Source organism: Gouania willdenowi, chromosome 21 (genome assembly GCF_900634775.1).
Source record: "Gouania willdenowi chromosome 21, fGouWil2.1, whole genome shotgun sequence".
Taxonomy (NCBI): Eukaryota; Metazoa; Chordata; class Actinopteri; order Blenniiformes; family Gobiesocidae; genus Gouania; species Gouania willdenowi.
This window is the reverse complement of record NC_041064.1, coordinates 976,403-1,003,605: the sequence shown is the minus strand read 5'-3', so window position 1 is coordinate 1,003,605 and position 27,203 is coordinate 976,403. Positions and strand designations below refer to the sequence as shown.

General features: G+C 39.4%; 1 protein-coding gene across 1 annotated transcript; it reads left to right on the top strand.

Moving 5' to 3' along the window:
• Positions 1-8,175: 8,175 nt before the first annotated feature.
• LOC114454828 (aryl hydrocarbon receptor-like) lies at positions 8,176-24,131 on the top strand. The gene is made up of 10 exons (XM_028435614.1): positions 8,176-8,437; positions 11,231-11,421; positions 13,406-13,494; positions 13,778-13,867; positions 15,239-15,320; positions 16,569-16,702; positions 16,783-16,976; positions 21,092-21,201; positions 22,782-22,923; positions 23,059-24,131. The coding sequence occupies exons 1-10, from the start codon at positions 8,379-8,381 to the stop codon at positions 24,002-24,004; spliced, it is 2,037 nt and encodes a 678-aa protein (XP_028291415.1). The 5' UTR covers positions 8,176-8,378; the 3' UTR covers positions 24,005-24,131.
• The last annotated feature ends 3,072 nt before the right edge of the window (positions 24,132-27,203 follow it).

The following is a 27,203-nucleotide window of genomic DNA, read 5'->3' as shown; positions in this document are numbered from 1 at the left end:
ATGTAAATAACAGTGAATGATGTAAATTGTGAAAACCCAAAACAAATAGTTAAATATGTTGCTGAGTTCTACAGTCAACTGTACGTGTAGAGGAGGGGGAAATGAATAGATTAATAGACTTAATGAAAACCTCCAATGAGAAGATGAGAATTAATGAAAGTTTTAAGGTAATTTGTGACGATAATATTAAACTCCTAGAAATCTAGGAATGCATTGATGTCTTTAAAGACAATAAATCACCTGGCAATGATGGTATAACAGGGGAATTTTACAAAGCTTTTAAGTCCATAGCCTTTTTACTTAAGGTGTTTAAAGAGACCATTGATACAGAAGCTCTACCACCAACTCTCAAACAAGGCCTAATTAAACATATCCCCAAACCAAATAAAGACAAATTAAATGTTGAAAACTGGAGATTCATAAGCCTGTTAAATAATGATACCAAAGTGTTTTTTCAGCAATTTTTGCTAAGAAACCTAAAAGTGGGCTGCAAGGCGTCATTGATGAAGAGCAGTCAGGCTTTATGCAAGGTAGAAATATAATGAATAATGTCCAATTAATTCTTGATATGATTGAATATAAAGAACTCTTAAACTGTTCATAGATTTCTACAAATCCTGTGATACAGTGAGCCACCAATTTATGTTTAGAACCCTGGAGGTGTTTGGCTTTAGACCCAGATTTTAAAAGTTGTTAGGGCTCTGTATAATGGATGCATTAGCTCAATTAAATAATAATAAAATAAAAAAAACACCCAGATTTTTCATCAAGAGGGGATCAGACAAGAATGTCCACTAAGTCCATTTCTCTTCCTATGGTTACACACATTTTGACTAAACAGGTTAAAATCAATTATTTTATGGGCATCAAAGCACTCAATACAGAATTCAAGATTTCAAAACCACTGCATGAAATAGACAGAATTTTTTTTTAATAATGAACTGCACCGTTACCATGGACACTATATAACACACTATCATATATAACACCAAGAAGGCTGCAAGAACTCTTTCTATTATTGAACAACTGAACATAACCTTTTGACTGATGTTTTCTCTTTGTAAAATGTATGTATATATGTATACAGTATATGTGTTTATGCTGTGATGTGTGTTTTGTTAACTATAAAAAATCAAATAAAATAATCCCTCCCCACTAGACTCTACACCTTCCCACCACTAGTTTTGCTGTCCCTCTCCAACATGTCCTTTACTTCCTCCCACAACAACTACTTCATGTTTATGAACTTACATAAACCCTCACAGGAAAGCTCATGTATGCAATCATTATTTTCTGAGGTAGCATCACTACTTCAAAATCAATCAATATCGACCTACTTTCTACCCTCATTCCTTCTTCATTTCTGAACAGCCTCTTTATTCTTTTCACTCCTCATCTCCTTTTCCAGGGTGTCCATATCTCCTCATATCCAACCCCAGATATTAGTCCTCTTCATACTCAGTTCTCTCTAAATACAAACCTATCCAACACCTTTAGTTCCACACACACTCTTCATTCTCACAATCAGTAAACTCCCATTCCTCACAAACCTTAGCATTTCTATATCTCCCACTTTACTTTTTAACTCTATAGTTAATTCAAATGGACTGAATACAGCTCTATGTCGTCTGACTCTAGTTTTAACATTACTTTGAACCGAGTTAATTTCTTTTTCCTCCTTACCTTACACTGGTTTAGTTTAGATAATGTTACACTAGTTTAGATAATGTTACACTAGTTTAGATAATGTTACACTAGTTTAGTTTAGATAATGTTACACTAGTTTAGATAATGTTACACTGGTTTAGTTTAGATAATGTTACACTAGTTTAGATAATGTTACACTAGTTTAGATAATGTTACACTAGTTTAGATAATGTTACACTAGTTTAGTTTAGATAATGTTACACTAGTTCAGATAATGTTACACTAGTTTAGATAATGTTACACTAGTTTAGATAATGTTACACTAGTTTAGTTTAGATAATGTTACACTAGTTTAGATAATGTTACACTGGTTTAGTTTAGATAATGTTACACTAGTTTAGATAATGTTACACTAGTTTAGATAATGTTACACTAGTTTAGTTTAGATAATGTTACACTAGTTTAGATAATGTTACACTGGTTTAGTTTAGATAATGTTACACTAGTTTAGATAATGTTACACTAGTTTAGATAATGTTACACTAGTTTAGTTTAGATAATGTTACACTGGTTTAGTTTAGATAATGTTACACTAGTTTAGATAATGTTACACTAGTTTAGTTTAGATAATGTTACACTAGTTTAGATAATGTTACACTAGTTTAGTTTAGATAATGTTACACTAGTTTAGATAATGTTACACTAGTTTAGATAATGTTACACTAGTTTAGATAATGTTACACTAGTTTAGTTTAGATAATGTTACACTAGTTTAGATAATGTTACACTGGTTTAGTTTAGATAATGTTACACTAGTTTAGATAATGTTACACTAGTTTAGATAATGTTACACTAGTTTAGATAATGTTACACTAGTTTAGATAATGTTACACTAGTTTAGATAATGTTACACTGGTTTAGTTTAGATAATGTTACACTAGTTTAGATAATGTTACACTAGTTTAGTTTAGATAATGTTACACTAGTTTAGTTTAGATAATGTTACACTAGTTTAGTTTAGATAATGTTACACTAGTTTAGATAATGTTACACTAGTTTAGTTTAGATAATGTTACACTGGTTTAGTTTAGATAATGTTACAGTAGTTTAGTTTAGATAATGTTACAGTAGTTTAGTTTAGATAATGTTACACTAGTTTAGTTTAGATAATGTTACACTGGTTTAGTTTAGATAATGTTACACTAGTTTAGATAATGTTACACTAGTTTAGTTTAGATAATGTTACACTAGTTTAGATAATGTTACACTGGTTTAGTTTAGATAATGTTACACTGGTTTAGTTAGATAATGTTACACTAGTTTAGATAATGTTACACTAGTTCAGATAATGTTACACTAGTTTAGATAATGTACACTAGTTTAGTTTAGATAATGTTACAGTAGTTTAGTTTAGATAATGTTACACTAGTTCAGATAATGTTACACTAGTTTAGTTTAGATAATGTTACACTAGTTTAGATAATGTTACACTGGTTTAGTTTAGATAATGTTACACTAGTTTAGATAATGTTACACTGGTTTAGTTTAGATAATGTTACACTAGTTTAGATAATGTTACACTGGTTTAGTTTAGATAATGTTACACTAGTTTAGATAATGTTACACTGGTTTAGTTTAGATAATGTTACACTAGTTCAGATAATGTTACACTAGTTTAGTTTAGATAATGTTACACTAGTTTAGTTTAGATAATGTTACACTAGTTTAGTTTAGATAATGTTACACTAGTTTAGTTTAGATAATGTTACACTAGTTTAGATAATGTTACACTAGTTTAGATAATGTTACACTAGTTTAGTTTAGATAATGTTACACTAGTTTAGATAATGTTACACTAGTTTAGATAATGTTACACTAGTTTAGTTTAGATAATGTTACACTAGTTTAGTTTAGATAATGTTACACTAGTTTAGATAATGTTACACTGGTTTAGTTTAGATAATGTTACACTAGTTCAGATAATGTTACACTGGTTTAGTTTAGATAATGTTACACTGGTTTAGTTTAGATAATGTTACACTAGTTTTAGATAATGTTACACTAGTTTAGATAATGTTCCACTAGTTTAGATAATGTTACACTAGTTTAGATAATGTTACCACTAGTTTAGTTTAGATTAATGTTACACTAGTTAGATAATGTTACACTGGTTTTAGTTTAGATAATGTTACACTAGTTTAGATAATGTTACACTAGTTTAGATAATGTTACACTAGTTTTAGTTTAGATAATGTACACTGGTTTAGTTTAGATAATGTTACACTAGTTTAGATAATGTACACTAGTTTAGTTTAGATAATGTTACACTAGTTTAGATAATGTTTACACTAGTTAGTTTAGATAATGTTACACTAGTTTAGATAATGTTACACTAGTTTAGATAATGTTACACTAGTTTAGATAATGTTACACTAGTTTAGTTTAGATAATGTTACACTAGTTTAGATAATGTTACACTGGTTTAGTTTAGATAATGTTACACTGGTTTAGTTTAGATAATGTTACACTAGTTTAGATAATGTTACACTAGTTTAGATAATGTTACACTAGTTTAGATAATGTTACACTGGTTTAGTTTAGATAATGTTACACTAGTTTAGATAATGTTACACTAGTTTAGTTTAGATAATGTTACACTAGTTTAGTTTAGATAATGTTACACTAGTTTAGTTTAGATAATGTTACACTAGTTTAGATAATGTTACACTAGTTTAGTTTAGATAATGTTACACTGGTTTAGTTTAGATAATGTTACAGTAGTTTAGTTTAGATAATGTTACAGTAGTTTAGTTTAGATAATGTTACATTAGTTTAGTTTAGATAATGTTACACTGGTTTAGTTTAGATAATGTTACACTAGTTTAGATAATGTTACACTAGTTTAGTTTAGATAATGTTACACTAGTTTAGATAATGTTACACTGGTTTAGTTTAGATAATGTTACACTGGTTTAGTTTAGATAATGTTACACTAGTTTAGATAATGTTACACTAGTTCAGATAATGTTACACTAGTTTAGATAATGTTACACTAGTTTAGTTTAGATAATGTTACAGTAGTTTAGTTTAGATAATGTTACACTAGTTCAGATAATGTTACACTAGTTTAGTTTAGATAATGTTACACTAGTTTAGATAATGTTACACTGGTTTAGTTTAGATAATGTTACACTAGTTTAGATAATGTTACACTGGTTTAGTTTAGATAATGTTACACTAGTTTAGATAATGTTACACTGGTTTAGTTTAGATAATGTTACACTAGTTTAGATAATGTTACACTGGTTTAGTTTAGATAATGTTACACTAGTTCAGATAATGTTACACTAGTTTAGTTTAGATAATGTTACACTAGTTTAGTTTAGATAATGTTACACTAGTTTAGTTTAGATAATGTTACACTAGTTTAGTTTAGATAATGTTACACTAGTTTAGATAATGTTACACTAGTTTAGATAATGTTACACTAGTTTAGATAATGTTACACTAGTTTAGATAATGTTACACTAGTTTAGTTTAGATAATGTTACACTAGTTTAGTTTAGATAATGTTACACTAGTTTAGATAATGTTACACTGGTTTAGTTTAGATAATGTTACACTAGTTCAGATAATGTTACACTGGTTTAGTTTAGATAATGTTACACTGGTTTAGTTTAGATAATGTTACACTAGTTTAGATAATGTTACACTAGTTTAGTTTAGATAATGTTACACTAGTTTAGATAATGTTACACTGGTTTAGTTTAGATAATGTTACACTGGTTTAGTTTAGATAATGTTACACTAGTTTAGTTTAGATAATGTTACACTAGTTCAGATAATGTTACACTGGTTTAGTTTAGATAATGTTACACTAGTTCAGATAATGTTACACTGGTTTAGTTTAGATAATGTTACACTAGTTTAGATAATGTTACACTAGTTTAGATAATGTTACACTAGTTTAGATAATGTTACACTGGTTTAGTTTAGATAATGTTACACTAGTTTAGATAATGTTACACTGGTTTAGTTTAGATAATGTTACACTAGTTTAGATAATGTTACACTAGTTTAGTTTAGATAATGTTACACTAGTTTAGATAATGTTACACTGGTTTAGTTTAGATAATGTTACACTGGTTTAGTTTAGATAATGTTACACTAGTTCAGATAATGTTACACTAGTTTAGATAATGTTACACTAGTTCAGATAATGTTACACTAGTTTAGATAATGTTACACTAGTTTAGATAATGTTACACTAGTTCAGATAATGTTACACTAGTTTAGATAATGTTACACTAGTTTAGTTTAGATAATGTTACACTAGTTTAGTTTAGATAATGTTACACTAGTTTAGATAATGTTACACTGGTTTAGTTTAGATAATGTTACACTAGTTTAGATAATGTTACACTGGTTTAGTTTAGATAATGTTACACTGGTTTAGTTTAGATAATGTTACACTGGTTTAGTTTAGATAATGTTACACTAGTTCAGATAATGTTACACTAGTTCAGATAATGTTACACTAGTTTAGATAATGTTACACTAGTTCAGATAATGTTACACTAGTTTAGATAATGTTACACTAGTTCAGATAATGTTACACTAGTTTAGATAATGTTACACTAGTTCAGATAATGTTACACTAGTTTAGATAATGTTACACTAGTTCAGATAATGTTACACTAGTTTAGATAATGTTACACTAGTTTAGATAATGTTACACTAGTTTAGATAATGTTACACTAGTTTAGTTTAGATAATGTTACACTAGTTTAGATAATGTTACACTAGTTTAGATAATGTTACACTAGTTCAGATAATGTTACACTATTTTAGATAATGTTACACTAGTTTAGATAATGTTACACTAGTTTAGATAATGTTACACTAGTTTAGATAATGTTACACTAGTTTAGATAATGTTACACTAGTTTAGTTTAGATAATGTTACACTAGTTTAGTTTAGATAATGTTACACTAGTTTAGATAATGTTACACTAGTTTAGATAATGTTACACTAGTTTAGTTTAGATAATGTTACACTAGTTTAGTTTAGATAATGTTACACTAGTTTAGATAATGTTACACTAGTTTAGATAATGTTACACTAGTTTAGATAATGTTACACTAGTTTAGATAATGTTACACTAGTTTAGATAATGTTACACTAGTTTAGATAATGTTACACTAGTTTAGATAATGTTACACTAGTTTAGATAATGTTACACTAGTTTAGATAATGTTACACTAGTTTTAGATAATGTTACACTAGTTTAGTTTAGATAATTTACACTAGTAGTTTAGATAATGTTACACTAGTTTAGATAATGTTACACTAGTTTTAGATAATGTTACACTAGTTAGTTAGATAATGTTACACTAGTTTAGATAATGTTACACTAGTTTAGATAATGTTACACTAGTTTAGTTTAGATAATGTTACACTAGTTTAGTTTAGATAATGTTACACTAGTTTAGTTTAGATAATGTTACACTAGTTTAGTTTAGATAATGTTACACTAGTTTAGTTTAGATAATGTTACACTGGTTTAGTTTAGATAATGTTACAGTAGTTTAGTTTAGATAATGTTACAGTAGTTTAGTTTAGATAATGTTACAGTAGTTTAGATAATGTTACAGTAGTTTAGTTTAGATAATGTTACAGTAGTTTAGTTTAGATAATGTTACACTAGTTTAGATAATGTTACAGTAGTTTAGTTTAGATAATGTTACAGTAGTTTAGATAATGTTACAGTAGTTTAGTTTAGATAATGTTACACTAGTTTAGATAATGTTACAGTAGTTTAGTTTAGATAATGTTACAGTAGTTTAGTTTAGATAATGTTACACTAGTTTAGTTTAGATAATGTTACACTAGTTTAGATAATGTTACAGTAGTTTAGATAATGTTACAGTAGTTTAGTTTAGATAATGTTACACTAGTTTAGATAATGTTACAGTAGTTTAGTTTAGATAATGTTACAGTAGTTTAGATAATGTTACAGTAGTTTAGTTTAGATAATGTTACACTAGTTTAGATAATGTTACAGTAGTTTAGTTTAGATAATGTTACACTAGGTTAGATAATGTTACACTAGTTTAGTTTAGATAATGTTACACTAGTTTAGATAATGTTACAGTAGTTTAGATAATGTTACACTAGTTTAGTTTAGATAATGTTACAGTAGTTTAGTTTAGATAATGTTACAGTAGTTTAGATAATGTTACAGTAGTTTAGTTTAGATAATGTTACAGTAGTTTAGTTTAGATAATGTTACAGTAGTTTAGATAATGTTACAGTAGTTTAGTTTAGATAATGTTACAGTAGTTTAGTTTAGATAATGTTACAGTAGTTTAGTTTAGATAATGTTACACTAGTTTAGATAATGTTACAGTAGTTTAGTTTAGATAATGTTACACTAGTTTAGTTTAGATAATGTTACACTAGTTTAGTTTAGATGTCAGTCCACCTTAAGAGTGTTGGTGTGTTTCCTGAAAACGCCCGCACACACACACACACACACACACACACACACACAGACATACAGACATACATACAGACAGACAGACAGACAGACGAGGCTGTGTTTGTGCTGTAAAGATCCGTGTCTGCTGCGCTACGGACGGTCACTCTACTACTGACGCTGGTCGGTGGGTCACGTGGCGGCGGTGAACGTCGGAGCAGAAGAAGAAGAAGTAAAAGTTAAAACGTCGCCATGTTGGGAAACCCGGGAACTTACGCCAACAAGAAGAGGAAGAAGCCCGTTCTCAAACAGTCAGTGTACTTTGCATGTTCTCACTCTCACCTGCTTTAACCCAACGCCACACTCTGTGCGCGTGCACCAGTGAAAAAGGAAGTTGACCCAGTGTTTACATGAATGAATCCGATCTGAGTCAGACTTCTTTAAACCTAACCTAACTTTGTCTGTTTGTCTCACTGTGTTAATCTTAACCTTTAGATTATTCTCACTACATATTAGTTAGACTTGTTTCTAAAGTTAAACTTGTATTTATTTGGTTTCTCTCACTGCCGTCAGTCAGAGACTGTTTCAGACTTTCTTAATCTCCTGATTGTGTTTCTGTAACTGATTCTTTTATTTCCTAGTTATTCTGTAAACGTTCTGAAGGTCTTTGATCGGACTTGTTGTGATAGTATCTGACTTAAATCAGTCGGACTGAGCTCGGGTCGTGGTGTGTCTTAAGGTGGACCGGAGGGGCTCAGGCGGGTTTCTGTGTGACGTGTTCACGCTGTGGGCCGCGTTCCACCTTAAGAGCGTCTGGCACGGGTCCGCTGGGCTCGCGACGGCCGCCACTCTCACGCGATGTAACCTGAACCGGTCTCACAGTGCGCATGCGCACACACAAGAAACACACAAACACGAATTTACTGAGCAGCAGACACACACACACACACACACACACACACACACACACACACACGCATTAACACACATCATTTTAAAAAAAAATAATTTTCAAACAACAAAACACACTAAGATAAACATGCACAAATCCAGGGCAACAAGAACACTACATGATGACACACAATCTGCTCTCAAACCAAAATATAAAACTTAAAGAAGGAATGACTGAAGTTCTTTAATTGCACTGTCACACATATTGGTGGTGCTACGTTAACACACACACTTTAAGACACACTCAACTTCAAACATGCATACATTAAGCGTTAAGGGCAGGCACTTTAAAACACACACTACTTCATATACATTATCATATACAGGGCCACACCAGCCTGTCACTGCCCGATCCCGTTAGATCTCTGAAGCTAAGCACGTCTGGGCCTGGTTAGTAGTTGGATGGAGACCACTGAGAATTCCAGCTGCCACAGTGGGGTACAGTCACCCAGTAGTATCTGTCATTGTGTCCTTGGGCAAGGCACTTCACCTACATTGCCTAGTATGAATGTAGTGTGTGAGTGAGTGTTGGTGGTGGTCGGAGGGGCCGATGGCGTACTATGGCAGCCTCGCTTCCGTCAGTCTGCCCCAGGGCAGCTGTGGCTACAATAGTAGCTTACCACCACTAAGTGTGGAGTGAAAGAATAATGCCTTAATTCTGTAAAGTGACTTTGAGTGTCTATGATAAAGCACTATATAAAACTGATGCATTATTATTATTATTATTATTATTATTATAACACACACAATAGACACTTAAGTTACAACACACGCACTGACACACAGTAGAACACACGCATGTAACAATCAATCTTTATCAACGCACATGTTACAGAGCAACAAAATTATGTTTTAGTTTCACAATTGGAAAAAACACACACATTAGAACACACTCATTACAACATACATTTTAGTACACACATTGGAAAACAAACACATTAGAGCACATGTTGGAACACACACATTGGAACACACACACATGTTGTGCACAGTGATGTCACTGGGCGATGTTTGAAGTTAATTTTTCAACATGAGAAACAAACAAACAAAGGGTCTCACAGTGACTGACTGTGTGTGTACTTGTTAGAACACACACACACACACACACACACACACACACTTCACTAATGTGTACTGATCGACCATTTCTGATCTGATCATTAAGGTGGTTTATTCTGTAGCAAATATCTAGAGCTGCCAACTTTGGCCGTTTAGTCACTAATTGGTTGATGCCGTCGTGGTCGACCAAGATTTTTATTGGTCGACCAGCAACGGTATCAGCTTCAATAGCATAAAAATAAATGCCATGCAGTTATATAGGTGATGTGGATTAATTATGAATATATTGTATTCAAATTCAATCATGATTCTTTGTCTAGTAACAGCTCTGTGTGAGTAAGTGCTGCGTTGCTTCAGCTGTCACTGTGCAGTCCTCAGATCAGATCAGATCAGATCAGATCAGATCAGAGAGGGAACAAATTAAGACATCCACTAATGAATCAATCATGGATTATCCTTATATTTAATACTTAGATCATGTAAATAGATCCACTGTCTGGTGCATCGGGGCACACTACACACCTGTGTTTGACGTGCGTTTGTTTCCCCGTGTGTTGATCTGATGTTGATATTAACAGTTTATTAATAAAAGCAGGTTTACCACTAAAACAAACATAAATATGTCATTTGTATGAGAAAAAATAAGTTTTAATTGTGTGTTTCAGGTCAGACTCTGATATAAATATATTTTGTCTGTCAGACCTGTAGGTTTCACTTTTACTTTGTCGGGTTCTGGTCAAAGCTTGAATAAGGTTCATATCATAAATGGTCTGTGTTTAAAAGTAAATCTACACCACAAAACACTAAAACTAAATATTTGTCTCTCTTTTTCTTTCTCCTCGTCCTCCTCTGCACCTGATCATTCATTCTACGTTTTTTATTTTTGGTCGACTAATCGCTACGTGTGCCATAGTCTTGGTCGACCAACCATTTCCTTGGTTGACTACAGCCCTACTAATATCAACATCCTGTTTAAGCCACTCCCATCACACGCCGGTCATTCATTGGTCCATAGAACGCCCAGGTGGAAACAGGGCACTGCCATTGGTACACAGTGTTGCCATGGTTACTGACGCTGCTCTGACTCCTCACAGGAAGAAGGCTTCTGGAGTGAAGGATGCTGGGAAGTCCAACCCGTCCAAGCGGCACCGGGACCGCCTCAACGCAGAGCTGGATTGGCTCCTGGACTTGCTCCCTTTCAACCAGGACGTGCGCTCAGGATTGGACAAGCTGTCAGTGCTGCGCCTCAGCGTGGGCTACCTGAGGGCCAAGAGCCACTTCACAGGTGAGCTGCTGCACCTGGTGACTGTTTACAGGTTCATACCAGGATTACTACAGGAGACAGGACTACAAAGATGGAGGCTGGACTACAAAAATAGAGACAGGACTGCATGTTAAGCTAACCAAATATGTGGATTGGTTGCTACATGTTAAGCTAACCATACATGTGGAACTGGTGGCTACATGCTAAGCCAGCCAAACATGTGGACTGGCCACTACATGCTAAGCTAACCAAACCTGTGGACTGGTTGCTACATGCTAAGCTAACCAAACCTGTAGACTGGTTGCTACATGCTAAGCTAACCAAACATGGGACTGGTTCTTACATGCTAATAGGGTTGCCACCTTTCAGAAAAGAAAATAAGAGACACCCATGGGACCGTGAACACAATCCTCAAAAATAGGAACATTTTGACATAAAACAGGGAAACCCTAACCCTAAACGTTATTGCCCCATGTACCCCTTAGCTCCTGTTATACATTATCTATTTGTGTCTGCAGGCTAGTCTAAACTCTTTCCTGTGTTTTGTCCAACATTAAAGCAGAACTAAGTAACTTTTTCTCCTCAATAAATCCTTCTCATAGTCCCTCTGAGGGTAATACAAGTGTTTATGGGGTGATCGGGGGTCTTTCACACCCCCCCCCCCCCGCTGTCTCTGGCCAGAAAACAGCACTTACAACTTTCCCTCCCTCCGACCTGGTACCAGTCTCTCAGCTCTGACCTCGTTCTCGCGACAACACATACTGCTTTAAGACAGCCCAATACTACGGTGGCTGGGAAGTGTCAGGTGAATGCAATTACAGAAACGAACACAAATGCAAACCGGCCACAACGGAAGTGTTTCCGCAACGGAAGTGTTTTCGACGGATGGGTATTATGATATGATAGCCTGATATGAAAAATATAAGAGTATCCTGATCAACTTTCACTTACTTTCATACGCGTTTCGATGTCTTCTTCTTGTTCTTCTCTGTTCTGGTGGGTTAAAAACATCTGCCAGAAACGTGTCCGTCTGTAATACCGGATTTCAAGAGGAGGGGAGGACGGGGGACCTTGGCGGGCACCACTGCAGCGCGTCCTGAGTCACTGCCGCCTATGCCCAGCACTGGACACTGGGTCGCCTGTCTGCTCCGACCCCAGGTGAAGGAGAACAACGACGGCGGCCAGGCCAGGGAGTAGGTGGGAGTGCCACTGATGCGGCGAGGCAGGCTGAGCACTGGGTCTCTGGCGGCGGGGGAGAGGAGGGCGGCCGTGGCTGCTCCTCCATTTGCAGTGCGAGCCCAGCCCCGCTTCGCACCCTAGCCCGACCAACCCAGCCCTGAGAGCTAATCTTTATCCCGAAGTTACGGATCTGACTTGCCAACTTCCCTTACTAAAGAATCCATGTTTAACTGAACTATCGCAGTGATTAGTGCACCATTAACCCAACACCAAACTATCATATTGTGCTGTTTTGGCTGTAAACAGAGGCTAAATTTGTTTCAGCTGCCCACAGCAATGGCGCCTTGGCATTTCCTGAGTTTTACTTTGTGTGTGACGGTCTGACGGACATGTCTAGTGTTATGGTCATTTATGCAAATATGGAACAAACAGTGTTTGTTTAATGGCAAAATAAGGAATGATTCTGTATTTTAAGGGAGGGGTGGCAACCCTAAAGCTAACCAAACATGTGGACTTGTTGCTACATGCTAAGCTAATCAAACATGTGAACTGGTCTCTGTATAGAGTAAGAAGAGCATTTATAGTCTAATATGTGGAAAACAATTATTCATCTACACCTTTCCTTCTCCATCAGTAAATGTTCTTCCTCTCAGACTGATGAACCTCATACAGATCTCAGTGCACATGTTTGTGTTAGCTTAGCATGTAGCAACACTGACTGAGCAGGATCAAAGGCTAAAGGGGCGGGGCTGTGTTCTATGTTAATATTTTGTTGGAGTGATGAAATAAATGTTTCTAATGTATGTGTGTAATCCTCTCTTTGCAGCGTCCATCAGCTCCAGCTCAGCGTTACCACTGACCAACGTGAACAGCCTGAGCTCAGCAGGACTATCAGAGGGAGACTTACTGCTGCAGGTACGTCACCTAGTTACCTACACTAACCAGTACCACTGACCAGGTGGACCAGAGGAACTCAACTTTGTAACTATGTAATGTAACTAACCAGTACCAGTGAATGAACCAATCTAAGCAGGACTGTGTGTAGCTTAGTTAGCTGAGTTAGCTAGTAGCATAGTTAGCTGAGTTAGCTAGTAGCATAGTTAGCTGAGTTAACTAGCAGGTTAGTTATCTGAGTTACCTAGCAGGTTAGTTTGCTGCGTTAGCTAGCAACTAACATGCTAAGTGTCTTCCTCTACAGGCGTTGAATGGCTTTGTGATGGTGGTCTCCTCTGATGGACTAGTGTTCTATGTCTCCTCCACCATCAAAGATTACCTGGGCTTCAGCCAGGTGAGACTACTAACCTCATTATTATTAGGGGGCCAAGCCCGCGGGGCCAGGGAACCGCGTATGCTCACATACGCAGTTCCTAGGACCAGCGGTGCTCGGAACCCTATTGTAATCGCAAGGGTTTTTATTGTATTTATGTTTCCTTGGGTAAAAGTGGTGCTGCAGAATAAACCGTGCAAGTTAGGGCGGTGCCCTTTGGTGGTTGGGTCCAAAACCCGCAGGGGACCTTGGACGCAAAAAATTCACATATGTCCGCCAATAGGTGGCGCTATAACAAAGGTCAACGCGTTTTGGCCAATAACTCCCACACCGTTTGTTGCAAATTTAAAACCTTCATATCCACAGATTCCTTGAATAGCACTGAATCACCTGGGCTAGGCCACGCCCATTTCCGCAAAAACTGGAAAACCTACTTTTTCGAACTCCTCCTTGGGGTTTTGTCCAATTAGCGTGAAACTTGGCATGTAGAGTCTTCAGTTGGATGTAATCTCCAGTTAACCCTATGAGTTTGTTCGGGTAAATTATGCGCAAATTATTAGCGAGTAAAGTTTTCTAGCTAGCTATAAAAATGCAAACTGGCTCATATCTCGGTCAAAATAAATGTTAACAACACCAAATCTGAGATCCTTAGTTGGCATGTGACTGTGAGGGTATGCGCCAAATTTGAATGATGTAGACCACTAGGGGGCGCTACAAATAAGGAATATTTATGTCTCTTAATTGGCACGACCAATTGTTACCAAATACCATATGACCTTGGTTCGCTCCTGGTACCGTATCTCAAAGTTAATCGCAATTGGTCAAAGTGGGCGTGGCTTATTACTACATAGCATATAAATAAACAAACCTTTATTTCAGCTGAAATAATATGATGAGGGCTGTGAAATCTACAGGGTAACTATAGAAGAGCACACAGATCACCCATACCAAAAAGTGCACCACTAGGTGGCGCTATAATGAGTTGCAAATGCATTTTGGCCTGTAGCTTTCACACTTTAAATCACATCTTCCAAAACTTCATATCCACCTGTTCACAGCTAATGGCACGTTGGCCTGTGTCCTGATGCTCGCCCTGAGCCCGTCTTCCTTCGTGACGTACTTTCAGGGGCTCCGCAAAACCTGGGGTCCGAGTGGCGCGGGAAGGCTTGGCCCCCGTTCATAGCTGCTTACAGTTTTAGTTATTATTATTATTATTACTATTATTACTGTTGTCTTTGTATAGTTGTGTAGTTGTGTGTAACAAAGTAACTCCAGTGGTGTGTGCTGCCCCCTGCTGGTCAGTACTGAATGTGTCTGTTACCTTCACTGAAACAGTGATGAACAGCAGCCACTGTTAGTTGTGTGTGTGTGTGTGTGTGTGTGTGTCCACAGTCTGACGTGCTCCATCAGAGTGTGTATGAGCTGATCCACACTGACGACCGACTGGCCTTCAGAGAGCAGCTCAGCGCTGAGGGTAACACATCGCTTTGTTTAACGCTGATAGGATCTGTACTTTAGCATTAGCATTAGCACATCGGTGACATGGATCATGTGAATCTCTGTGATCACATAGATCAGTCCCTCCTCTTATCCGATACTATGACAAACAACTATAGATCATAATGATGAAGAAATGAGTGTTAACACATTTTAACTCATTCACTGCCAGCCATTTTCAGAATTTCTACCCCCTCAGTGAATGCTGTTTTTTAACAATTTGACAAATTTCTAAAGACCCGCACAATATTTTGTACTATGACAATCTGAATTCTGAAAGATTAAAGTCTCTAATTTCATCAGAAATGAGAATTTTTTTTTCTATCTTGGTTTGTTCTTCTGTAATCATCTGTTGAATAAAGGAAAGTTTTACACTAATCACCAGTTTGTGACAAAAAACTGCGGAAAACGTCTTTTTCTGAAAAAATTGACTTTGAAGCTATTTTTTTGCTTTAGTGACACCTCATCATTAGTTTCCTTCTATAAAACTACAAAAACACTGAGACCAGGCTTTTGATGGCAACATTATTATTATTATGCTATCTATGTCAGAGTTCAATGGATTTCTTACTGTATTTTGCCGTTCCTCCAAGTCCTTCCCCCCGTCAATCACACAGACGTCACTTCTTTTTCCTCCCGACACACAGAGCTGACTCGTTTGGCTCGGTTAGTTAATGGTTTTATCTCATGAATGCAACATAATCAATAATCCACTCAGGTCCACATGTTCTGTTAGTATGTGGAGCTGTGAGCTGCTGGATAATCACAATATCACTCTGTTGCGTCATAGTCTCCCTAGTTCCTGCTTCTTCCTCCTTCGCTAATGGTAGCATCAGTGGCTAATCTCTCATCCAAAGGTTCACTGCTGCCACCTTCAGGGCACAGTTGGTCACTACATCATATTACAGCTTAGATATTGATGAGGGACCTCCGCCAGGGTGTTTTCTAGTAGTCTCTGTGATAAAACGTAAACAGCGTAATATTACGTCAATGGCACTGAATGAGTTAAAGAATCTCATTTTACAAAGAAGTGGAATGAAACAGTATTTAATGCCTCATGAATATATTTATTTCTATAGTTTTTCTTATTTCTGGCCATCTCCTGGTACAGACATGGTGTTTTTAGTCCCTCTGATAATGTTAAGAACCAATGAAGCCTACAGAGGATCAGCTGATCCTGTGGATCTGGTGGATTCGTGACCCAGGGTGATGTTTGTCTCTGCAGAGACTCAGAGCTGTGGATCCTGCGGATCAGTGACGTTTGACCCTGAGCAGCTGACCTCAGAGAGCTGCTCCCTACAGATGAGGAGCTTCGTGTGTCGGTTCCGCTGCTTGTTGGACAACTCCTCAGGATTCCTGGTCAGTCCCTCTTTGACCTCTGACCTTTGTTACCTGTATGACCTTTGACCCCTCTGACCATCATCACCTCTGACCTCTAGGCTCTGAAGGTCTCGGGTCGTCTGAGGTTCCTTCACGGTCTGAACGGCGGTGGGAAGCAGCGTCCTCCTCAGCCGGCGCTGTTCATGGTGGCCAGTCCAGTTCAGCCTCCGTCTATCGTAGAGATCAGAGCTAAACTACTGCTGTACCAGACCAAACACCAGCTGGACTTCACGCCTGTGGACATTGACAGCAGGTAGCACACCTTCAGTATTCATCCACACGTTATTATGGTTGCACACGTGTCAGTGAGGTGATGAATGTTTTATGTGTCTGTGTTCTAAATGTCTCACTAACGTACTATCCACTACAAACTCAATGGGCACGTTTACATGAAAGCTTTATTTCATTTTTAAAGCGGAATAAATTAAATTCCTCTTTAACCTGACCTTGTAAACACATAATTCCTAATGCTAATTTAATTCCGAATTAAAGTTAATTCTGAATTACCCCTCCCCCTCACCCAAGTGTAACACTGCCCTCTTTTTTTTATATCCTTCCTATAATAAAGTGTTTCTTACCCTTCCTTATGGAGGGCTGGTGATGGTCACAATTATGCAATAAAATAAATTCATTCATTTAATTACAATAACAAAACATGCATTACTGTTTTAAAAATATTACACTTCTTGTAGTGTTGACCTTTGACAGCATGTGCAGACAAGGTGAAAAAAAAATAAATAAAAAGAGCCTTAAAAGACATCTATCTATAAAAGCAAATAAGGTGTGTGCGTGCGTGCGTGCTTGCTTGCGTGCGTGCGTGCGTGCGTGCGTGCGTGCGTGCGTGTGTGCGTGCGTGTGTGCGTGCGTGCGCGCGGTATGTGTTCGACCTGAAACTTAGTCAACGGCTTCCAAATACCCCGAGTGTGTGCATTTGTTATTTGGAAGTAATTTGATTTTGCAAAGCGTTCATTTTAAGATTACAGCCCTCTCAGTAATGAGCGCAATGTTAAGCGCGCTACTTCCGGTTCTGGGGTTCATGATGTCACTGTGTCGCAGTTTGTTTGGGTTAAAAAAAAAAAAAGGTCAATATTAAAAATGTTTTTGTACTGTTAAAAGTTATTTAAGTTAATATGTCATGGTTATTTAAAATTATTCCTGTTATCCAAACTTCCTTTAAATCGCGGGTCACAGACTTCACTTCCTCCTCCGTCTCCATCTCTGTACCAGACTCCACTTCTTCCTGTGCCATGCCAAAAAACATACATTACAGAAAAATACACCAAACAACAACAAAAATATGAAAATGGCTCAAAATACACAAAACTAAATATTTATATACAAAAAATACACAAAATGGCAACAAAAATGCACAAAAACACAACAGAAAGATACACAAATACACTTAATGGCTTCAAAAAACATACATTACATAAAATACATCAAATGAAAAAAAAGTAAAAATGATAAAAAAACAAACATTTATTATGTTCATGTCTCATAGAATTAAACCAGATAAATCACACACACTATTTTATTTTACACCCACAAATAAACCCTTTATAACACTACAGAGTATTTACACCTCTATGTACATCCAACCTTCAAACACATACTCATTTGGACATAATTGACAACTGTACTTAAGCTCCTCCCACTACATTAATACATACTTTCGACGGGCACTGTGTCGTCGTCTGTGTTATAGACGACAAAAGGTTTGTTGTGTGTTTTTCCTAATATACGTGATACGTCACGTTCTCCCCCTCTCCAATCAGAGCCTTCACAACCCCCAGACTTAAAGCGGAAATAACGAAAGCTGAAAAACACCTTGTTCAGGAATTACCATTTTCATCTAAACACTGTTGCTGTCAAATGGTAGAAGTTCTAACATCTATTGTTCCTCACACCAGCTTCACAGTTAATAATCAGTCACCAGTTTATTTTGATACTATTTGGACCGTAACACCGCTTTTTACGAGCTAAAACATCCACAGACTAGGGGTGAGAATCTTTAGGCACCTCACGATTTGATTATGATTCAAGGGACTCGATTTGATTCTAAATTGATTATTAATGTATTTTGATGCTTGTTTTATTCACAAAATATCTGTTGTAATCACTGTGTCCACGCTCTGTATAAAAGTATATATAGTATGTAGTTAGAAAAAAAGAGATACATTACCATTCGTTATCATTTATTACACTAATGGAAGAAGTATGTGAACTGAAAATGTACAGGTTTTTAAACAAAGGTAGTAACAGCCTTTCTTGTAACATAACTTCAATTGTTATTCAATTTTTTTTTGTTGTCCTACACGCTTTCTGCAGAGATGCTATGACTTCTGTTATGGTTTGTTATAAAGCTTCAGGATGGTTGTGTCAGTAACGCACCGTAGAGAACAGATGGTATATCTAGACTCCAACGTATGAAGCAGCGAACAAAATCCTGGTTTTCTACGACCGAGTAAGGACGTAAATCCTTAGCAATGGACTTGTTAATCCACTTTACTTTTTCTGAAGAGAGTGGAAGCTTTGTTGTGACTTGTTTGATTGTTCTCTGGTTAGCAGAGGAACTTTTAGCCACAGCACCAGGTGAAAACGTGCTATAGAGCTTCTCATGTTAGTTGTGTTCCTAAAGTTCTTAATGTTAGTGTAACAGAGCTAACATGCAGCGTGGCTCTTGTCCAGTTCATTTCCACCGTGGACATTAAAGAAGATTTTAAGCTGCACAGGGCTGGTCTTAACTCCCGCATGTCCATGCTTCATTGTCGTGGTGTTCTCTTTAAAGTGTCCCTCTGGAAACGCGCTGCACGCCACAGCTCCGCAGCCTTTTTTGTTCAGACTTTTAAACGGCCTCTAAAATTTAGATTTTCGATTACTGGGAATTAAAGAATCGATTCAGAATCGTCCACCTCCGAATCTCAATGCATCTAAGAATCGATTCCACAGACTGAATGAAAACATGAGCAGGACCAGAAAACTGCTGAAATAAATCCTAAACAATCCTATTGTGTGAGGAGGCCTGGTCCAGGACCTGGGGAGGGAAACCAGGTGTAGTGAACTTCAGTTCTAGTTCTAATTTCTCCTTTAATATCACACAAACAGAACAAGTAAAAAACAAAAAAAAAAAAACAGTTTTTTCTGTATTACTGTTTTGGTTTTAAATCAGAAAAACAAAATAACCACACTGGTTATTTGTTGTTTTGATTTGGTTTTCAAACAGAATAACCAAAGATCGAAGGGTACACGGATTCCTAATGCTATATAAACACAGCTACAAAAACAAAGTTAGCTCGCTAAGCTAACATACCTTATGAAGTGGTCGCTACAGCATCAGCAGACTCTGCTCCTCCTGACCACAGACGTAGGTTTAAAATCCACTTTTTACAGCGTTGTTCTGGAGCATCTGTAAACTACACAAAATATGGACATTTGATGATTTCAGATGACGGATTCTCAAGTTTCACTTCCTGTTCTCCATCTGAATTTAGCGCTCTAGCTTTGTCGCGATGCAGCAATGTGAGTGATGTCACATGAATCAACAGAGCAGGCCATAGACATATACACGTTACAACAGCTCTAGAGTACGTTCAATAGCACAAACGTTAAACAATGACACCACAGTGTATAATATCTATGGAGCAGACTTCCGTCCGCTGTCAGTGAATGGACACAGTCAGTTGATAGCCAATCAGATATCTTTGATTAATAAAAAGCTTCCCTGTAGTGGCCGGGAAGAGTGTGTGTGTGTGGGGGGGGCGGCACAGTAGGTCAGCTGGGGGGCACTGCCTGCGAATGCCCCCCCATGACGCTGACACTGGTTCACACTGAGGCTAAATATCTCTGTTGATTCTCCAACATGTGCTCATTTGATCCATAAAACTCACGTGGACACATTTCATTCACACATTTTCAGAGACTCTCCATCGCTCTACTGACTAAACTTCCTGTTAACTTCAAAATAAGAGCCCTATTTATTTAAAAGAGTTACAAAACTAATAAAAGACAGATCTGCTTTTATTTTGAAAAGGAGATGTTTGATTTTTATCTTGAAGCCAATCCCAGGACCATTTTACATTCTGCTCTCAATGTATCATGGAACTGTTGAGTATGACTAGTGTGCCCACCGTGTATACTTAAAACATGTCCCCATATAGTATACATCCTGGTATTTCTCACCTACTCAATCTATTCATACTATCTAATGCGAACGCACTATATACTCATTTAGACGCTCACTTAGTATGAGTAGTACGTTAGAATGACATCATCAACACAGCCAGAGTCAGGTACCACATAGCTGCTATTTCCAATGTGTCCACTGCTTCAGTGAGTTTTAATTCAACTTTTATTCTCCTGATGTTTCAGAGGCCAAAGTATTCTGGGATACTCAGAGGAGGAGCTTCGTTCCAAAGGCTCTGGATATCAGTTCATCCACGCAGCGGATATGATGTACTGTGCAGACAGACACCTACGCAGTGAGTGTGTGTGTTTGTGTTACTATAATGTGTGTGTGTTACTAGCATCCTGAGCAGCGAGGCCCAGACTTCCCTCATTCTTCACACTCTGCTGCGAACCGATCCAGTGAGAGTTGAAGATCACAACTTGATGGAGCCAACAAGACCACATCATCTGCAAAAAGCAGTGACCCAATCCTGAGGCTTCCAAACCAGACCCCGTCAACACCCTGGCTGCGCCTAGAAACTCTGTTCATAAAAGTTCTGAACAGAATTTGTGAAAAAGGGCAGTCCTGGACCAGTCCAACCCTCACTGGAAACAAGTCCTACTTACTGCCGGCAATGCGGACCAAGCTCTGACTCTGGTTGTAAAACGAACAGACAGCCCTAATCAGGAAGTCCAATACCCCATACTCCCAGAGAACCCCCCACAGGAGTCCCTGAGAGACACTGTCGAATGTCTTCTCCAAGTCCACAAAGCACATGTGGACTTGTTGGCAAACTCCTATGAACCCTCGAGGACCTGCTGAGGGTGTAGAGCTGGTCCACAGTTCAACCACATTGCTCCTCCTTGATCTGAGGTTTGACTATCTGGTGGACTGTCCTCTCCAGTAACCCTAAATAGATCTTACCGGGGAGGCTGAGGAGTGTGATTCCTTAAAAAGAGGGACCACCACCCCAGTCTGCCAGTCCAGGAACACTGCCAACTATGACAGCCCCAGAACATCCAGGGCCCTGAGGAACTCCGGCTGGATCTCATCCACCCCTGGGGCCCTGCCACCGAGGAGCCTTTTGACCACCTCGGTAACCTCAGCCCCAGAGATAGTAGAGTTCACTCCCGGGCTCTCAGGGTCTGCTTCCTCATCGGAAGGCATGTCGGCATCCCTCACCACCGGTGTCCACCAGCGGGACCAGGTGCTGCCGCACCGACCACCTTACAGCCACAGCATCAATCAGTCGCCTGAACAACCGAGGCACGGAACATGGCCCACTCAGGCTCAATATCCCCGCCTCCCCTGAGACATGATTGAAGCTTTCCTGGAGGTGGGAGTTGAAGCTCCTTTTGACAAAGGGTCATAGGGTGTCGTGGTGCCAAGTGCTCATATGGACACCCTCATGCCTGAACACGGAGGGAGGAGTCTACCCTCTCATCTACCGGAGTAAGCTCCAAGCCAGGGGGCAATAAGAATTGCCGACCCTGCCCACCTTTCACCTGTGACAACTCTAGAGTGGAAGAGAGTCCAACCCCTCTTGAGAAGACTGGTTCCAGAGCCCATGCTATGTGTTGAGGTGAGGCCGACTATTTCTAGTCGGAACTTCTCTGCTTCGCGCACCAGCTCGGGCTCTTTCCCCACCAGAGAGGTGACGTTCCACGTACCTCGAGCCAACTTCTGTCCAGGGATCTGCTGCCCGATCCATACTGCACCCAACTCCATGCCTCCCCATGTCTCTGCGTTGTTCTTGGCCTGACTGGACTCCATGGGTGAAAGTATGGTCACCAGGCTCTCGCCTACTATGTGTTTGTGTGTGTTACCATAATATGTGTGTGTTAAGTGTTACTACAATATGTGTGTGTGTGTGTGTGTGTTGTTTTGTGTCAGTGATGAAAACAGGAGAGTCAGGGCACACGATATTCAGGTTGCTCAGTAAGTCCCAGTCATGGATCTGGGTGAAGTCCAATGCTAAGATGATCTTCAAAGGAGGCCAACCCCAGTTCATCATAGCCTATCAAAAGGCTCTGACGTGAGTGACACACCCACAATTCAACCAGTCACAAACCCACAGAAACTAATCTGGCAACACGGCATGGGCTGCGTTTGTGTTTGATGGTCACAAGAATGCTCTGATTTGTCCAAACCTTGTTTTGTGGTGTTGTAGGAATGCCGAGGGGGAAGCCTACCTTCGTCAGCGCCGTCTGGAGCTACCCTTCAACTCAACCACGGGGGAAGGTGTCCTCTACAACACAGGCGCCACCGTGGACATCACGCACCTTCAGTTCAACAAACGCTTTGGCGACGACATGAGGAATGACGTGGCGCCCGGCTCCTTGTTGGACTGCTTCCTAAACCAGGATGAGAAAAACCTCTACTCTCAGACGGTGGAGACCCACCTGCCCCTGGACCAGATTTTCATGGATAGCCATGCGCTGGTCAGCGTCCAGAGCAGCTCGTGGCAGGAAGATACAGCGGCGCCGGAAGAGCTAGTGAAAGAGGAGCCGCAGGAGGCGGAAGGCGAGACCATGGACTGCCTGGATGACCGGACGCTGGACGAGCTGGAGGAGCTGGAGAATGCTCTGCGCCACCTGGGTCAGGAGAACAGGCGGCCGGGCACCAGCAACATGTTCAACTTCATTGACACCATTCTGTTTAGACAGAGCGGAAAGTTTGGGACCAGCGTTCACCCCTCCTGCCTTGCCGGGCTACAAGATAACCCCATGGAGGTTCCACCCTCCTGTGGCCTGCAGCTGGACGATATCTTCAGCCCCTCCATTGAGCTGCCCGAGCTCCTCCTCCCTGAGGACCAGCACCTGCCTCAAAACCACCTTCAGGCTCCACCCCTAAACCACCTTCAGGCCCCGCCCCTAAACCACTTTCAGGTTCCTCCCCTAAACCACATTCAGACCCCACCCCCAGGTTTTCTGCAGGCCCTACCCCCAAACCACATCCAGGCCCCACCCCTAAACTACCTTCAGGCCCCACCCCCAAACCACATCCAGGCCCCACCCCTAAACTACCTTCAGGCCCTACCCCAAACAACATCCAGGCCCCACCCCAAAACCACCTTCAGGCCCCACCCCCAAACCACATCCAGGCCCCACCCCTAAACCACCTTCAGGCCCCACCCCCACACCACATCCAGGCTCCACCCCTAAACCACCTTCAGGCCCCCCCCCCAAACAACATCTGGGCCCCACTCCTAAACCACCCTCAGGCCCCACCCCCAAACAGCATCTGGGCTTCGCCCCCAAACCACTTTCAGACCCTGCCCCCAAACCTTGTCCAGGCTCCAGGTGGCGTTGGACTGCAGTGCTGCTCCTCAGACTCGGTGCCCTCCCTCATCCCCTGTCAGGACTTTGGTTCCTCTAACGGTCCACTACCTGTGTCAGCAGCCGACCCGTCTCATTGGCTGGTGAACGGACATGAGGCCACGCCCACACACCAGCAGCAGCTGAGAGAGCACTTCCCCTTCACTCAGCAGTGAGCGACCCACTACAGAGCTCCGCCTACTTCCAGTGGAAGTAACAGGATGGGGGCGTGGCCTCTAAGGCCAGCTGCCCTTTCATTGGTCCTCATTACGACTTCGCCCTCACCTGTCCAAGTACAGCCAATAGCAAGAGGAGGATGCTCTGATCTGCCCGCCTCCTGTCGCCATGACAACCATGAAGTTATGATAAGCCATGTGTTCATTTATCAATAATTAATCAACCAAAGATGTTTGTATAAGGGAACAGTTTATTACACACACCAAAGGTGGCGCTCTCTGCTCACATGTGCCTTATTATTATTATATTGTTATATTGTTGTTGCTGTTATGATGATGTAATCGTCTGTATTTACTCATTCTTTTATCCAGTCTGTGTTCATGTTTTTATAAACTGTGCAATAATAAGTCAGAGCTGTGTGTGTGTTCTATCACTGTGACACCAGGGGGCGGCAGAGGACAGTCACTGTTAAAAATGATATATTTAAACGTTAAAAACTAATATGATCTGTAATCATTTACATCATAAATGAAGGCAGGGCTTTTCAACTACTGAGTCGCTGATAAAATAAAGGACGGTGCTTTTATTTTGAAGGGCGTTTATATTCGAGCAGAGCAGCGTGTTGTCTGTATTCTACCAGCAGGGGGCGGGGCTTAGTTATGGCACAGCAAACTTTTCTTTGTCACATGTGATTCTGTTTAAGATGAAAACAGAGCTCGTGCATTATTCACTCTAACCCCTGACCCTCATCAGCCTCGGTGCTGCGCACTGATTGGACGCTGAGGCCTGGATGACCGCGTGCCTGCGCACAGTGCGCCCCCTCCCTTTAGGGGTCAGCGAGAGGAATGCGCGGCCTCGCGGGCGCAGGTGATGCGCTGAGCAGCGGGTGCGCGCCTTTGACGCACTGTGGAGGAGAAGCTTGCTCCGCGGCGCAAACTGCGCGTCCTTTCTGTCCGTGCGTGTTCTTCGCCCCCTCCCCCTCAGGACGGACCCCATAAGCCCATCGGGAGCGCGCCCGCAGCGTCGGAGCCGCGCAGGACTCCTCTGCGTCACTTCAGTGTTTTTGGCTCACTGACGAACACCTGCAGCGGTCTGTAGCTGCGCACGGCCGCGCGCACACGCATTGACATGTACGCGGGACGCAAGAGAAGAAAACCCGTCCAGAGGGCGTAAGTACCGCCGCCCGGTCTGACCCGGTGCTGTGTGTGTGTGTGTGTAACGGATTATTTGCGGCCTGCTGAAGGCCTTATTCCTGATTCTCTGATTTCCGCTGCAGCTCGTGTCTCTTCTAAAAATATACACTTTTTTATTTTTTATCTTTAATATTTTATTCTTTACGTATTTTGAGTTATTTGTAATTATTCTCGTTGTTTTGCGGCTCTTTCCTCTGACGCCATTTTCAGTGCGTGCGGCCTTGGGATGGTGCGCGGACCGTGTTTTCCTCCTGCATCACATTTACCATATTTACACATTTATCCTCGTGACGCAAACAAAGCGCATTTCAACGACTTTTATTTGCGGCTATTTTCGATTAAAAAACCGTAAACGTCCCGCTGCGCGCGTGCGCGCATACACGACTCAGAGCGAATCCGCGGCCCGCAGCTTTATTATAAACACACATTGTGCTGCAGGAGGAGAGAAAAGGTTCAGACTAATAACGGCTCACAGATTAAAGGGTTATCAAACGGTGGGTCACCGCAGGGGGCCCGGGCCAGGCCGGGGGGACACATCTCCACCCGTGCGTAATGACGCACGGCGACAGGCCGAGAACCAGAAAACTAAGATGGAACAGCAGTTACACGCACACACACGGTATATATATATATATACCGTAGATTTACTGTAGATTTCATTTATATATTTTTTGTGTCGCTGCGGAAATTCTGATAAATAATCTCATACAATGAAATAAATTATAAATGATTCAAATTAAATGAAAAGAATAAAAGTAACGTCGATAATAGTCATGATATGTTGATGATAATAGTCATTATTTATTGATTATTTCACATGTTTTTGTTTTTTTATGTGTATATTTTCTCCTTATTTGACTTTATGCATGAATATTATTACCATTGCTAATGATATTATATTACAGCTGTGGCCTGTCAGTAAACTAAAGCTTTAATTTAATGTATATTAATTTATTAAAGAATAGAAATGGACATGTTTAAAAGGAAAAACAAATGTGTTCAAAGTGTTCAGGCCAAAAGACAAATCTATAAATGAACAACATTATTAATCATACCTTTTATTAAAGGTGCAGGATGAATTATTGCTTTCCTTATTTTCTTCATTTAATCAGTCAGAACGTGTGGCAAAAGAAAACAGTATTTTAGGGTGAATTCATGTTTTTACAGCACAAACAGTGTTTAGTTTATTGTTGATCACAGAGAAAATGATTTGATCAGATCAATAGAAACCACTTTCTCAGTCAGACAAGCCACATGATCAATAAATAATCACATTTAAAGACCATTAATAAACTAACCATCACCATAAGATGAGATATTTCATTCATTTTAAACGTGTAGGATTTTAATTTAACTGCAGAAAACCACATAAATAAATGACAACAGGATTATTTACTGAACAAAAAGAAAAATCACTCAAAGAGAACTAGCAAAACTGCTTTTATTTTGAAGAGAAATCCTTCATTCGTACAGAGCGGTTCCTGATCTGTTTCTAGATTATTGATCCATAACAAAAGTATTTTAATGCTCTGTTAATTCTTCACCTAATTTTAAAATCAAACTTAGTTTAAGGCCCTGTTTAACCGACTTTTTTGCTTTTGTTTCCAAAAAGTTCTGCATTTTCTGCA